This window comes from Mustela putorius, unplaced genomic scaffold (genome assembly GCF_011764305.1).
Source record: "Mustela putorius furo isolate JIRA1106 unplaced genomic scaffold, ASM1176430v1.1 tig00003834_pilon_pilon_pilon, whole genome shotgun sequence".
NCBI classification, from domain to species: domain Eukaryota; kingdom Metazoa; phylum Chordata; class Mammalia; order Carnivora; family Mustelidae; genus Mustela; species Mustela putorius.
Genome location: NW_025421987.1, coordinates 87,480,928 through 87,495,436, shown reverse-complemented (window position 1 = coordinate 87,495,436; position 14,509 = coordinate 87,480,928). Strand labels below are relative to the sequence as shown.

The following is a 14,509-nucleotide window of genomic DNA, read 5'->3' as shown; positions in this document are numbered from 1 at the left end:
CATAATTAAACTGTAAAAACCAAAGGTAAAGAAAATGTCTTACCATGAGAGACTATGGACTCTGAAAAACAATCTAAGGGTTTTGAAGGGGCGGGGGGTGGAAGGTCGGGGTACCAGCTAGTGGGTATTAGAGAGGGCATGGATTGCATGGAGCACTGGGTGTGGTGCAAAAATAATGAACACTGTTATGCTGAAAATAAAAAAATAAATTTAAAGGAAAAGAAAAAAAAAGCACATGGAAACAAATGATGACACATTACACATAAGGGAAACCATGACTACTTCTTATCAGAAGCCCTGAAGACAATGAAAGAATACCTTTAAAGTGCTAGAAGAAAAATTAATAAATAAATAATCATTAAAAGTACTGGAAGGACGCCTGGCTGGCTCAGTTGGTAGAGCGTGCGACACTTGATCTCGAGGTTCAAGCCCCACGTTGGGTGTAGAGATTACTTCAACATAAGAAGTTCTAGAAGGAGGGGTGCCTGGGTGGCTCAGTGGGTTAAAGCCTCTGCCTTCAGCTCAGGTCATGATCCCAGAGTCCTGGGATCAAGCCCCTCATGGGGCTCTCTGCTCTGTGGGGAGCCTACTTCCTCCTCTCTGTCTCTCTCTCTCCCTCTGCCTGCCTCTCTGCCTACTCATGATCTCTGTCTGTCAGATAAATAAATAAACTCTTAAAAAAAAAAAAAAGAAGAAGAAGAAGTGCTAGAAGGAAAGAACTGTCAACTCGAAATTTTATAGCCAACAAAAACATCCTTCAAGAATGTAGGCAGAATAAAGATATTCTCAGATGAGGGAAAACTAAGAGAATTTATCACTTACAGACTTGTTCTAAAAGAAATGGCTAAGAAAGTTCTTTGGGATGAGGGAAGAAAGAACAAAAGAAATAATGAATATCTAGATAAATAGAGTATTGGGAGCCTCTTAAATTCTTTAAAATACATTGAATGCAAAAATTATAACACTGTAATATTTCTTTTTTTTTTTTAGAGATTTTATTTATTTATTTGACAGAGTAGGCAGAGAAGCAGGCAGAGAGATAGGAGGAAGCAGGCTCCTTGCTGAGCAGGGAGCCTGATGCGGGGCTCGAGCCCAGGACCCTGGGATCATGACCTGAGCCGAAGGCAGAGGCTTTAACCCACTGAGCCACCCAGGTGCCCCTAACATTGTAATATTTCAATGGAATATATACACTGACCACAACATAGAGGGATCACGACACAGAACCCTATTTGATTATAATGCTTGTATTACCCTTACTTGAAGTGGTAAAATATTAGTTCTAAATATACTGTGAAAAGTTAGACATATACATTGTAATTCTTAGAGCAACTACTAAACAATACCAAGACATAGCCAAAAATTCAATAAATAAATTAAGATAACTATTTCATAATAGTCAAATAATAAGAAGTTAGGGAAGAGAATAAAATAGCATATAATACATATAATAAACAAAGTACATGTTAGTCAACTATGTTGTTGTTAAGGCTTTTGGTCAACAGTAGACAAGTTTTTGGAGAGTCAAAAGCTATGCACAGATTTTTTACTATGTGGAGGGTTGGTGCCCTGAAATCCCACATTTCTCAAGAGTCAACGGTATAGAAAGAGTAAAGCAACATGATAGGAAAAGATAAACCATGCGAACAGTAATCAAAAGAAAACTAGAGTGCCTATATTACTTTCAGACAAAGTAGACTTCAGAATAGGGCAAATTACTGGAGAAAAAGAGAGACATAATCATTATATAATATAATGATAAAAGAATAAATTCGCTGAGAAGGCATAGTTATTAAATAAGTATGTACTTAATTAAAGAGCTCCAAAATACAGGAGGCAAAAGCTGGCAGAACTTAAGAGAAATTAAAAAATGCATAATTATATTTGAAGATGTGATGGGACCATGAAGATATCATGGGACCATTAATCCTAAAATCTTGACCACAATTCCTCTCAAGAGGGGCTATGCAGATTGGCTCTCTCTGTTTCCACAAAGAATTGGCCCTGCTCCAGAGAGCTTAAAGTGAGTGACTCCATGTTCAGAGCTGTGAAGAGGCAACCCTACCCAGATGTAGGACTGCGCATATGCCCAGACATCAGCTACTTGTTGAAATTTTAGAGAAAACCAGTAGTAATCTTCCAGCAATATCTCTGAGAAACCTAAGAAAATTCACACAGAACAGTAAGAGTTGATGGTGGACAGGTGTTTTCGCATACATCATCCACTCTCCCACTTCTGGTTACTGTGTCCAGTTTTGTATTAGAGAAAAAGCCCTTTCTCCAGCTTGAGCCATAATCATCTCAAGTCAGTAAGTACAGTCCATCCTTCTGACCAAAGTGATTGGTCAGAGATGGGCATACAACCTATCGAGAGCCAATGAGATGCAAGGATATATTTGCTGAGACTTCTGGAAAAAGGAGTTCCATGGGAACCACCAGAAAAGAGGATGTGATGGGAGGATACCAGAGCTGGCAAGGTGCCCGTCCACTTGATATCATGACAAGAAGCCTAGCGGTATACGGTGTGGAGCCCAAGTGGTCAGCCTACACAGCTGAAGGCAGACTGGAAGGACAGAGAGAAAAGGGTCTTTGATATCCTTTAAGCCTCTGGTTCAAGACTTAACTAATGAGGGAATAGCTGCTCTGGTAGCTTCCATCATGCAAGGGAATTCTATTTTTTTCCCACTCTCAAGTGGGGCTGGGTTTTCTGTCATTAATAATAGAGTTCTTTTTTTTTTAAGATTTTATTTATTCATTTGACAGAGAGAGAAATCACAAGTAGGCAGAGAGGCAGAGAGAGAGAAGGGGGGAAGCAGGCTCCCTGCTGAGCAGAGAGCCCAATATGGGACTCGATCCCAGGACCCTGAGATCATGACCTGAGCCGAAGGCAGAAGATTAACCCACTGAGCCACCCAGGTGCCCCATTCATAACAGAGTTCTAATATGCAATTTACTCCTTCGATCCTCTCTAAACCCCATGTCTTTCCCCCAAAAATGAAAACAAAAGGCATGTGATTTAAGTGCTTCTACTTTTAATGCTAAACAGTATCTTTACTTGTAGAAAATGATGATGTGCAAATGTTGTAAAAGATAAAGCTTGGTATGTAGAAATAACAACTACTTAATGATGAGCAAGACACATACAAAAGAGAGTCATTCAGAATTCAAACTGAGAGCAAAAGAAAAAAGTTTCCCATTTCTGTTTATACAGAATGATATTAACTCTGCTTTTGCTAAAAACTTTGAAAAGTGTTACTCAAGCTATTGTCTCCTGGGAGGATATTTACCACCATCAGCCACCTACACTTCTGTTTGTTTGTTTTTTTTTTTTTTTTTTACAAATAGGTGACAACTAAAAATTGTATATGCTTGCTGTAGATAAACATGGTGAAATATTCACCACAATCAAGCTAGCTCACATATCCATCACCTCAGATAGTTCTTTTCTTTTTCTTCTTCTTCTTCTTTTTAGTTCTTAAAGCACAAGAACAGATCCAGAAGGCCCAGGTATTTCCAGGCCCTGTTGGGTACTCAAGGAAAGAAGGGTTTCCAAATTCCTTTGTGGGTTTTGCACTGCAGGCTCAAGCTACCTCCTTCAGGGAAAATTCTTTAAGCATTCTGGAAAGCATAGTCATCCCAAACCTCAGTGGAAAAGATTCCAACTATCCAGTGGAACAAGGATTAGGTGCTTATATTCAGGGAGTTCTAAAATGAAAAATGTGTTTGTAGATAAGGATTAGTTAAATGAAGAAACTGACTGCAGTTAATTCTGGGTAGAGATGAGATTCAAGAGATTATTCTTCATGAGGCATTTATCAAGGATCTGCCAAGGGATTCAGGTGTGAAGGAAACACAGTCCTTTCTAGGCAGTTGTCCCTGGCCTGGTATAAGGCTGTCTTTCATACCCAGCACTCTCATCCACTGTAATATGTAGAGAGGCACATCATGCGAGGAAGGTTTGAAGGAAAGAGCTCTCACAACAGAGAAGCTTCCTGATTAGGTGGTTTTCAGGAACAGGGAGGATTTCAGCATGTGGAGATGGATGTAGATTTCTGAGCTGGAGAGAAGAGCATGAAGAAAGACACAGAGAAGCAGAAGTACACAGTAATTAGTGGTCCAGCTGGGATGGACCTAGTCACAGAATCACCTCTGAGACAGCTCTACTGGGGAAAGGCTTAACTCTTCATGAAGACCTCTCAGAGGCCTTCCGTTGAGCTGGGTGATAGACCCTGTACCAACACTCGCAAGAGGTCATGTACTCCTAAAAAGGGGCAGGGTTTAGTGGAGAAGGTCTACAGACCTGCGTTTGCTTTCAAATTCTGCCACTTAATATCTGTGTGAGTTTAGGCATTCACTTAACTCTCTCAGGCTGAGGACCCAAGTGTAAAATGAGGTGAATAATATCTTCCCTGTGAATCCCCCAGGATTGGCATGAACATGAGGAAAACTAGTGGACACAGAATAGCACTGTCAAATACTTTCTGGTAGTTTGCTACCTCACCATACATGTCAAGCACCCCAAGAAATGTTATTAAACTTTCATTACTACTACATAACAGACCTTTGAGGCCAGGGACAATGTCTTCTTCAGGACAGGAAACATAGTATATGATTTTTTTTGAAAAGGTACTTGATGAATGCATCAATAAATGAACAAATAATGTTCAGAGCCCTCCAACTAGATAAGAAAATTAGTCTCTTAACTTCATCAAAATCTATGGGCTGTACTTTCACTTTGGGCTGTTGGAGTCTCTAAGTTAGTTGTGATCAATTGGTGTCATGGTAGAGAAGGAAGCCTGTAAAGGTAGAGTCATGGACATTATCTGCATAGACCCCATAAGAGTTCCCATCCCCATACACCTGGAGCCAGACTTGGTCTCCCACTTCCAGATGGAGGAGCACAGAGCCAGAGGCCTGGTCCACATTATTCTCCTGATACTGGTCATAGGTGAAGAGCATCGCCTTGTCCTTCTTGTAGAGGCTGACTTTGACATCCTTCAAGTAGACTGTGATGTGGTAGGAGAAGTAGTAGAGCCCAGGAATGTTGCAGTGGAATTTGCCAGTGGTGCCGTCATAGTGGTTTTGCAGATTGTAGAAGATTTTGGTAAAGCGAATGGGAACATTGGGGACAGTGACCCGGCTCTCCAGTCCCACACTGAATGCTGACCGGTGTACATAGGCACTTTCTCCAGGTTCTCCTTTCCTGCCTGGAGTTCCTGGAAAGCCTCGGGGACCTTCAACCCCGGTTACTCCGGTTTCACCAGTGTCACCCTTAGGACCAATGAGACCTAGAGAATGAGAAAATTTCAGTGACCATAAGGAACAGAACTCCTGCCTTGGTTAGTTCTAACCTAAAACACTGCCGCTATGGTCCTTATCCACAACCTGCCTGACTTTCGGAGCAAGGAACCAAAGGGAGCTCCCAAACTAGATAACAAAATTAGTTATACCTTCTCCTTCTATATCCCCCAGCAGGCTTCCATAACTTCATCTCCAACCTTATATCTTATAAGTCTCCATCAGACCCTCCATCCTGCCAACCCTTTATAACCCTTTTCAACCATACTCTTGCTCTTCGATCCCCTCTGTCCGGGATGCCCTCCCTCCTTTTTTTTCTGTCTATCCATTCTTCAAGGCCTGCCTCAAGCCCTCCTCTTCTTAAAGTCTTCATTGTTAATCCAGATCTTCTCTGAGAGCATTTTCTCTCTGTTCCATACCTTGGACACTTGCCCACATTCAGTTAGGCATATTTGGAAGAGACATTCTTGTAGTGATCCTTAACAGCCTTGTGCTTTAGACATGTCTTCGTCACTACACCAAGAGTTCCCCAGGAGCAGGACTGTGAGCCATGAGGATGTGTTGAGTATGAACATCACTGGGTGGAATGGGAATTAAGTGGAAATGAAGGGAAATACGCATGTAAAGGGACTGGGAAGAATGATGGATGAGGCGGGGTGGGAAAGGGTACAGGCAAAGTGATGTGGATAGAACAGAACCAAAGGTACTGGTTTTACAGGTACGACCTATCCTCACGACCAGAAGGCCATCACAAAATTCACTTCAGGCTGCTTATGGGTCACAGAAAAAAAAAAAAATGCTTTCTTCCTGTGTCTAGGACTTTGTCAACAGCTAATGCCTTTGTATAGTTCCAGAAGCCCTCCTCTACCCAGGAGAAGTCTACGATGGAGGAAGCCAAAAACCTTGTTCTTTTTTTTTTTTTTTAAGATTTTATTTATTTTATTTGACAGGCAGAGATTACAAGTAGGCAGAGAGGCAGGCAGAGCGAGAGAGGGAGAAGCAGGCTCCCTGCTGAGCAGAGAGCCCGAAGCGGGGCTCAATCCCAGGACCCTGGGATCATGACTTGAGCTGAAGGCAGAGGCTTTAACCCACTGAGCCACCAAGGTGCCCTCAAAAACCTTGTTCTTACCTGGATCTCCTTTCTCACCCTTTTCACCAGGAGTGCCATCTCTGCCATCACGGCCTGGGGTCCCATTGTGGCCAGGATGCCCTGGGATACCTGCCACCCAGCCTGTGCAGGCCCCCTTGGGTGGGGGAAGCAGGACTCCAGGCCCTTCTGTCACGGAGTTCTGGCCATGTGTAGGCAGGACCAGTAACAGTAGAACAGCTCGTGGCAACAGCATCCTGACCCCTGGAACCCAGATACACTTAGTCAGCCATGCAAGCAGCCCCACACAGCTCACTCTGTACCTACGCAGGACCTGGGCCACCTCAGCAGCGTCCACTTCTGAGACCTGCTCTCTCAACGCTCACCTCTTCTAGAAGACTTGTCTATTTCCAACCACCTTGATCTCTTTCCACCCTCCAATTTGCAATATTTAGCATTATTCTTTGTGTGTAATCTCCTTAATCTCATGAAGCTCATTCTAAGTTAAACACAGTTCACATTTACTTTTTTACTCCAAAGACTATTTTTCATCAGTGTGTTTGTTTTTCAGAGTTACACAAAGCCTCTAGAATTGGGTTTGGCTTCAGGTTACAGCTTCTCTGTGAGGGATGCAGGAAAGCCTCTGATTGGCAATTTTACCCCCAAGATGTGCATGGTGTCTAGAATCCCGCCTCTATGTCCCATCACCTGGGCTCTATAGTGCCCTCTCAATGGGACAAAACCAACTCACCATTCATTCACTCATTCATCCATTCATTTATTCATATATGTTCATCTGTCATATATATATATATAGATGTAGAATACACACACACATGTATTCAATAACATTAGTAACATAAATACTTTAGAAACTACAGAAAACAAAAGGATACCCAGTCCCAAGACTTTCTCTGTTTATTTTTAAACAAAATGAAAAACACACTTTGCATAGAAATTTTATTCCCCTATTTTTGCTTTGTCACTTTCTAGTTCTCATAATCATCATTTTAAATGTGCGTGTGCTAATTCATCAAGTGGACTGGCAAAATATACTTAACCATCTCTATTTTGTTGAACTTTTAGCTTAGTTCCGCTTTAAAGTACTATTTTAAAATCCATAATTAATATCCTTAGTCATATAGCTTATCCCCAAATTATATTCCATTATGACATATTCCCAGAAGTAAAATTACTGGGCCAAATGTATGAACATTTTTAAGTTCTGGGTGTGTATTTCCAAACTGCAGTTTATTACACTGTTACTAGGTCTAGTTTGTTACTAATCTGTTAGTTACACTGTTATACTGTTACTAGTTTGTTACTAGAAGTGTGTTTGTAAGTGTGTAAGGACCCTATTAGCTACTCCCACCAGCAAAATTTTAAAAACCTATCTTTGCTGTTGTTAGTTTAGTGAACAAAAGAAATGACACCTTGCTGCATTGATCAACAGTGAGTTGTACACTTTACTAAAGGCCTATTTCCTAACTTAATTTCTTCATGATACATCCATTAGTGGTTCTGTCACTTAATATATTGGATACACAATGTACTTTTGAATCAATTTGTGTGAGCTCTTTATGCGGACATTTTATCATCTATGCCATGACTATTTTCTCTGGTGATTATTCTGTAGATTATTCTTTTGTTTACCCTAATTTTTAAAAAAATGTTTTATTTATTTATGAGATAGGTAGAGAGAGGGAGAGCAGAGAGCACAAGCAGGAAGATGGAGAGAGGGCTAGAGGGAGAGGCAGAAGCAAATGCCCCACTGAGCAGGGACCCTGCCACACAGGGCTCGATCCACGGACCCTGGGATCATGACCTGAGCCGAAGGCAGACACTTAACCCACTGAGCCCTACAGGCGCCCCAGTTTACCCTGATTTTTAAGTGACAGAAGTTTTAGTTTTTATAGTCAACTCTGTTGATATTTTTCTTTGCTTCTAAGTTTTAAACAGTTCCTAGCCCTTCTAGGTCTTGGTAAATATTCTATTTTGTTTGATATATTTTAAGTTTCACTCTTTAATTCATCTTCAATATTTTGTTTTGGTGTAAACTGTGCTCTAAAATACTCAAATGATTTCTCAAGCTGTTTAAAGACACCTTTAGTTAATCTCTCCCTTCCATTGCACTTCTGCATCCTTTAGGAAATACCAAGTTTTAACAGGATCTTGTAAGTAAAGTGAGAATTGAGAATGAGATAGACTGATAAAAGAAGGGGCAGAGAGACAGGACACAAAGCAACAGGCACTGCCTGTTGGTGGTGGTGACTTTCTGGCCGAGGTGCCTCTTACCATCCACATGTACCTTTATCGCCCTCTACTGGATTTCAAGGGTTCAGGCAGGTGACGTCAACAGGTGGGGGAAATGAGACACAGTCTTAGGCTTGGCTTGTCCCAAAATAAGAAAGAGGTGAGTTAGATTAGAAACCAAGAAGGAGAAACCAGCCAAGCCCCTTTCATATTTAGGAAAAATACTTGTTCTGAGGCTTTTAAGACTTCATATGCATTCAAAGTTTCTCACTATTTGTCACCTTGCTCCTGTTTCCGAGGGTTAGCATTACAAGTCCCAAGAAGACCTCTGAGAGGTATGCTCGCTTTCTCCCAAAATGAGGAGAGAGCAGAATCTATGAGACTATGCTCTTTTCCACAGGGAGATAGGAAGAGAGTCCAGAACATAAGAACTGGTGGGGACAGCTACAGAGGGACCCCAAAATAGAAGGAGATTGGGAGCTTTCTCCAAACTGTTGGGGGAAGTGAGAAGTCAAAAAGTCTCTGGAGTTCTGTGGTTCCTCCTCCTCTTTTGAAAGTCGAGATTCCTTTCTCCCAGCCCAAGGGAAGGCATTCTGTCCTCAGCACTTTGGTATGATGGATGGATTTCTCCACTGACAGGGACAACGAGTCTGGGTTCCCAGACAGCGGCATGGGGTGGAGGTACTGAGCAGAGGGGTGAGGGGAAGACGGGCGCACAATCCTCAGAAGTTTCTGATGCTGAGAACAGATTCTGATTGCAGAAGAAAACTGTCTTCTAACCTAGTTTTGGGTGGAGCCCGACTGATCCCAGAACTCCGGGATCATGGCCTGAGCTGAGAGCAGATGCTTAATCATCTGCTCTGCGCCTCCACCCAGGCACCCAGTCCTAGAGCTTTTTAATGTAAAAGAGCTGGAAATCAAATTCTGGTCTTCCAAAGTGCAAAAATGGGCTCTTTAAGGCATAGTTCAGAGGAGTGGAGGAAAAACATCAGGATCACATATCTGTCTTTTCATGTTCCACTCTATGGGATGGGGGACATAAGAGAAAGTAGCTGGAGAAGCCCTCCAGATCATGAAGCAGGTGCCCTGGCTTCTAGTCTAGGCTCTGCCACGAACACGCTAGGTGACTTACGTGTCTCCACCTCATCTCCCAGATCTCCTGCTCTTTACCTGCAAATGTGATTATTAATATTAACCCTCAGCTCACCTATTTCACGATCTTATTGAGAGAATCAAATGAGTAAAAGTCACACATGTGAGTGAAGAGAAGGGAAATGAGCGAATATTTAGGGACCACCTGTGACAGATCCCCACTCTACATCCACCTGCCCTTCACCTCATTTCACCCCTACTACTCCAGCAGGTGGGACCCAGCTCCCACAAGAGGAATCCCAGGACCAGAGCCGGTTAGTAACTTCCACCCAACTATAACAAGGAAAAGCATGCAGAGGCACAATTTAAAATCCAAAGCCCAAGTTCTTTGTACTGAACTTTCATGATACACCGGCTATAGGCATGGATTTGTTCATTTTTAAAAATCATATGAGGGGAAGCCCATGATGTCCTCTGAATCCTAAAGGACTGTATTATGATCTCTCATTTTCATGTGTTAAAATATATAAGAAATTTCACTTTGACCTGCTGGAATTTCAGAAACAACAGCAGAATCTTGCGAAATGCAAGATGGGGTCTCCTTTGGGACTGGCAAGAAACAGAGCATTAGGTGGGGGAAAGGCCACTAAATCTGGTGCCAGTGCTTCCAGCAGGAAAGGGCACTAAAGCACAGATCACTAAGTCCCTGAGAGCCAGAATGGACCCCGAAATTATCTCAACCCTGTCCTGCCTTTACAAATGGAAGGTAAAGGAGAAGGAAGAAGATGTGTTTATTAGATCCTCATGGAGGCCAGCTCCCACACTGGGAGATTTTACCCATTATTTATTTCATCTATTACTTATTTTAATCTTTACAAGAACTCCATGAAGCAAGGACTATAATCCCAACATTAGAGATGGGGAAAGGGAGAGATTAAGGACATGACCCCTGAGCCATTCCTGTTCTGACTTCCAACCCGGTGAGCTTCCCATCACATTACATGGCCTCTAAAAAGCCTCATACTCAACTTCCTAACCTGCTAAATGTGATCGCACAAGATGAGGGATGTGAGAACACTGAAATTGGCAAGGGCATGTTGGAGCAGAAATTACATAAAGTACCTTCAAATGCTTATTTCATAAATGTCCCCCATAGTCCTGCTCTTGATTCCACTATAGAGAAGAATCCGAGACTTGAAGAGAACTAAGTGCTGGTTTAAGATCATGTGACTCTTAGAAATGGTGAGTGGGCTGGGAAGGGAAGAAAAAAAAGAAAGCAAGAAAGAAACAGATCGTGCAACTCTTGTATGGGTTCTATGAAACTGCCATTTTTAAAGGTTAAAAATGGTAGAATATGGCAGTTTCACATGGTTCAACCTAATGATGAATGACAGAATCAGGAATCAACTCAATTCTGTCTGGCTTTCAGGATGATTATCTGAAAACCTTCACTCAACCCTAAGAGAGCTGTCAGCATCCCCATGCCCAACACACACACACACACACACACACGCTTCAAATCTCAAGGAACTAGTAAAACAGAACATCCCTCCAATGCATTTTTTAGGATCAGTCTCTCTTCATGTGAAAAAATTCTTATGAAAATTCTACTCTCCAAAGCTTCTACCTCCTGACCTCAGCCAAGTGGGGCCATTAATTTCCTGTTTTGACAAAGAGTTGGTGGAAAGTTTGTCCCCACACCCACCTCAGAAAGACAAGGAGCAAGTCCTGCGTCTCTCTTTATAGCTCCTCAGGAACTAAGGGAGGGAAGGAGCAAGGACTACCAGTTGAACTGTTTGTGCTTTCTCTGCTTCAGGAACAAAGCTGACCCCTCCCTCGTGCTCCTTGGGGCACATTCTACCAGCACAAAGGGCTCCCAGGCTTCCACACTTTCTCCAGAGGAGCTCACCTTTCCGCTAATGGGGGGAGTCACCAGGAGTGAGGTGGCTGCATCCTCTATGAAGCTTGATCTGAAAACCAGAACCTTCCTAGAACGGGGAACCACACCCACTGACACAGGAGTGCTGGGCTGATCTCTAAAATCCTTCCCACTCTGACCTCTGCCTCTACACTGAAAACAACCGGATGCCTCAGGCGCAGCGTTCACCGGGGTGAGCAAGACAGAGCAGACCCACTGGTTTCTGACAGAAAATGTTGTCTAAAAATAAGATTTTCATAAGTTTTCAGTATATCCCAAGCTCACTTGATCTCATTTGAATATCTCAATCATCCTGTGACATATCCTCACATCAGTGCAGATATCCCAGTATTTACAGATTCCTTCCTTTACAGATCTTTGTATCTCACTAACTCCACCCAGTGTCTAGCCTTATCGAATCTGCTCGATCAATATTTGCTGAGAGGAATCCAGTGGTGAAGCTGGGTTCCAGACTCAGCCTGAGGATAGAGCTCAGGCTGTCCCCCAGCTGCCTTTCCCTATGCTTCTTTCTTTGCCTACCTGGTCAAGCTAGAAGTGAATTATTTCCTTCTCTTCTTACTTAATTGAACTCTATTCAGCCATCTTTCCCTCCTCATCGATCCCAACCTTTTCTCTGCGTAAGTTGGGCAAAATTCAAGATGCCCCAGGCATTTTGATCAGAGGAACAGCTCCTTTTCTCTTTGAGCTGTGGAAGAATCAAGGGAGAAGCCTGAGGTCTCTCTACATCCACCAGGGCTGCTCTGGCCAGAGTTTTGCCTGTACCCATCTGTACCAGCTATGACAAGAGAGCCTGTGCAAACCCCAGCCAGAGGCTCCATTGCAAGACAGCCACTCCCACCCCCAGCATGGGACTGTAATCAACTTGTTCTTACCCTCAAGTGTAGAATCAGACCCACAAAGTGCAGTCAGGATGGAAATGAGATGATCCAGCCTCAGCAGCCTGATACACAGGGGGACAGGCCATCCCCACCCCACACTTGTCCCTTCCTATTGGCCAACCCTAACCCTGTGAGGGCCAGAGGCCAGTGGGCAGGCACCCTGTCCCTGGCAACCGCTTCAGGTCTCCACTCTGGAGAACCCGCTACAACCCCCCTTGGGCTTGGGAAGCCAAGTGGGTCCTCAGTCACAGCATCCACATTCCCTTGGCTCTTAGGTTTGCATCCTACAACAGCAAGAGAAGATGGGGCAAGGGTGAAGCCCAGAAAAAGGAAAACAAGCCATCTCTGCATCTGAGGAAGAAGCTTCCTCCTGTGAAATGAATTGTCCAGTGGTGCAGGAGACCCCCCTTTTCCCCCCAAAGATCTGCTGTCATAAGTCAGGAATACTGATGACGACCACCACTGTGCTCCTGCTTGCTATGCATGACAAAGCATGAGACTGTGTGGTCCAGACAGACTTCAGAAAGGGGAATAGTCAGAGGAGTGGCAATAAAACAAGAACTAGAACACATCTTCCACACTCTGGTCTGGACCCCAAATTTGAGGAGGACTTTGTGTGTTATTCTGAAAACGAAGGTGAAAGGAAGTTCCTGGGGGGATGTGGGGCAGAGCCAGAGTAAGACCTTTAGAGCCCCTGCACTCCAAAAAGTTATGAAGCACCCAACCCTATGTGATTCAAACTCAACATAACAGAAAATGTCCATAACATGTGATACTAGAACACCATCTCTCAAGGTTTTTCTGATTCCAAAATCCTGAATAAGGTTTTGAAAACTAACTTTTTGTGGGTATGTGAGCCCTCATTTTGTCAGTCCCTTAAGCATATTGCCTACTCTACCTAATGGGGAACCCAACTCTGGCCTGGAGCTGCCACCCACGTAGGTGTTCCTAGAAACCTGAGGTTTGAAATGGCAATTTTCATCACCTTGGGCTTTTTCTTGGCAAACCCATGTTCTGTTTTTGAAACACAGGATCAGAGCTGGTTCCTTCAAGCCACAAATTCTGAGGCATTAAATCATGACCCCAGCAAGAGCTGAAGATCCCAGCAACAACTTCCATAAGACATTCAGAAACAGAATGTTCTCAGGCAGAGGCTGGGCAAGTGTGTGTCTGCCCCCAAACATGCTGACCATGCAGAGTCCAGAAGTCCAGAGCAATGAAAAGTAAAAGTCTTGTCTAAGGCCTTGGCCTTCAGGTAACATGCAGACTTTCTATAGAAGTCACATTAGGCCTTTGAGATTGGAGTCATGAATCCCTTACCTAGGGCCCAAGAGGCCAGGGAAAACAAGACTTAATATAGTTTACCAGGTAAACTATATTTTTGTGTTGTATATATGTGTTGTATCCCCTGGCCCCTAGAATATGATCTCGTATAAGCTGGGCAATAAAAAATGTTGAATCAATAAATAGGTAAGTGATCATATTTAATCTCCCCTTGAAGATAGCTACAGCTGTCTTCTATTTTACAAATAAAGCATCTGGAGTTCAGTGAGGCTCAGTGACTTGTCCAAGGCCCAAATCTAAGATACAAACCCAGATCTAACTACAAACCTAGTATGTTTTTTAATACCTCATGTCTCTCACTTCTCCTGATGGAGTAGGAGACCCTAAGATTCATGTTTGCACTTCAGCGTAGCTTTGGGGTTGGTCAAAAAAAAAAAAAAAAGATATTTTCTCCTGACTTTATGGCAATGCAGCTGATTACAGCAGGCTCTAACTGTTGTGCAAGGTGGATTGACTTTAGCCCCAAAACACACCAAGACTGGGCTGGGTCTGGTTGTCAGCCAGCAACATTGTGAAAGCCTGGCATTTTGAGACCTCAGAGAAATCTGCCATCTGCCACAAAGGTCACTGTTTGGAAAGAGGCAATTCTGTGGCATACTGGCTTGGAGACTATCAATC

General features: G+C 43.1%; 1 protein-coding gene across 2 annotated transcripts; it reads right to left on the bottom strand.

Annotated features, from left to right (window-relative positions):
* Positions 1-3,015: 3,015 nt before the first annotated feature.
* On the bottom strand, positions 3,016-12,649 carry ADIPOQ (adiponectin, C1Q and collagen domain containing). Of its 2 annotated transcripts, none has more exons than XM_004745219.3 (3): positions 12,542-12,649; positions 6,428-6,649; positions 3,016-5,288 (listed from the first exon to the last, which is right to left on the bottom strand). In XM_004745219.3, the coding sequence occupies exons 2-3, from the start codon at positions 6,639-6,641 to the stop codon at positions 4,768-4,770; spliced, it is 735 nt and encodes a 244-aa protein (XP_004745276.1). In that variant the 5' UTR covers positions 6,642-6,649; positions 12,542-12,649; the 3' UTR covers positions 3,016-4,767. The 2 variants fall into 2 exon arrangements, with proteins under 2 accessions (XP_004745276.1, XP_012908054.1); XM_013052600.2 differs by lacking the exon at positions 12,542-12,649 and adding an exon at positions 11,640-11,723.
* Positions 12,650-14,509: the final 1,860 nt, after the last annotated feature.

What these genes read in the sequence shown, in the direction of transcription:
- ADIPOQ (XM_004745219.3), bottom strand. Translation starts at nt 6,641, where the DNA reads ATGCTGTTGCCACGAGCTGTTCTACTGTTACTGGTCCTGCCTACACAT. An exon ending in GGGTGAGAAAGGAGATCCAG is followed by an intron (nt 5,289 to 6,427) that starts GTAAGAACAAGG and finishes CTCATTCTCTAG; the next exon opens with GTCTCATTGGTCCTAAGGGT.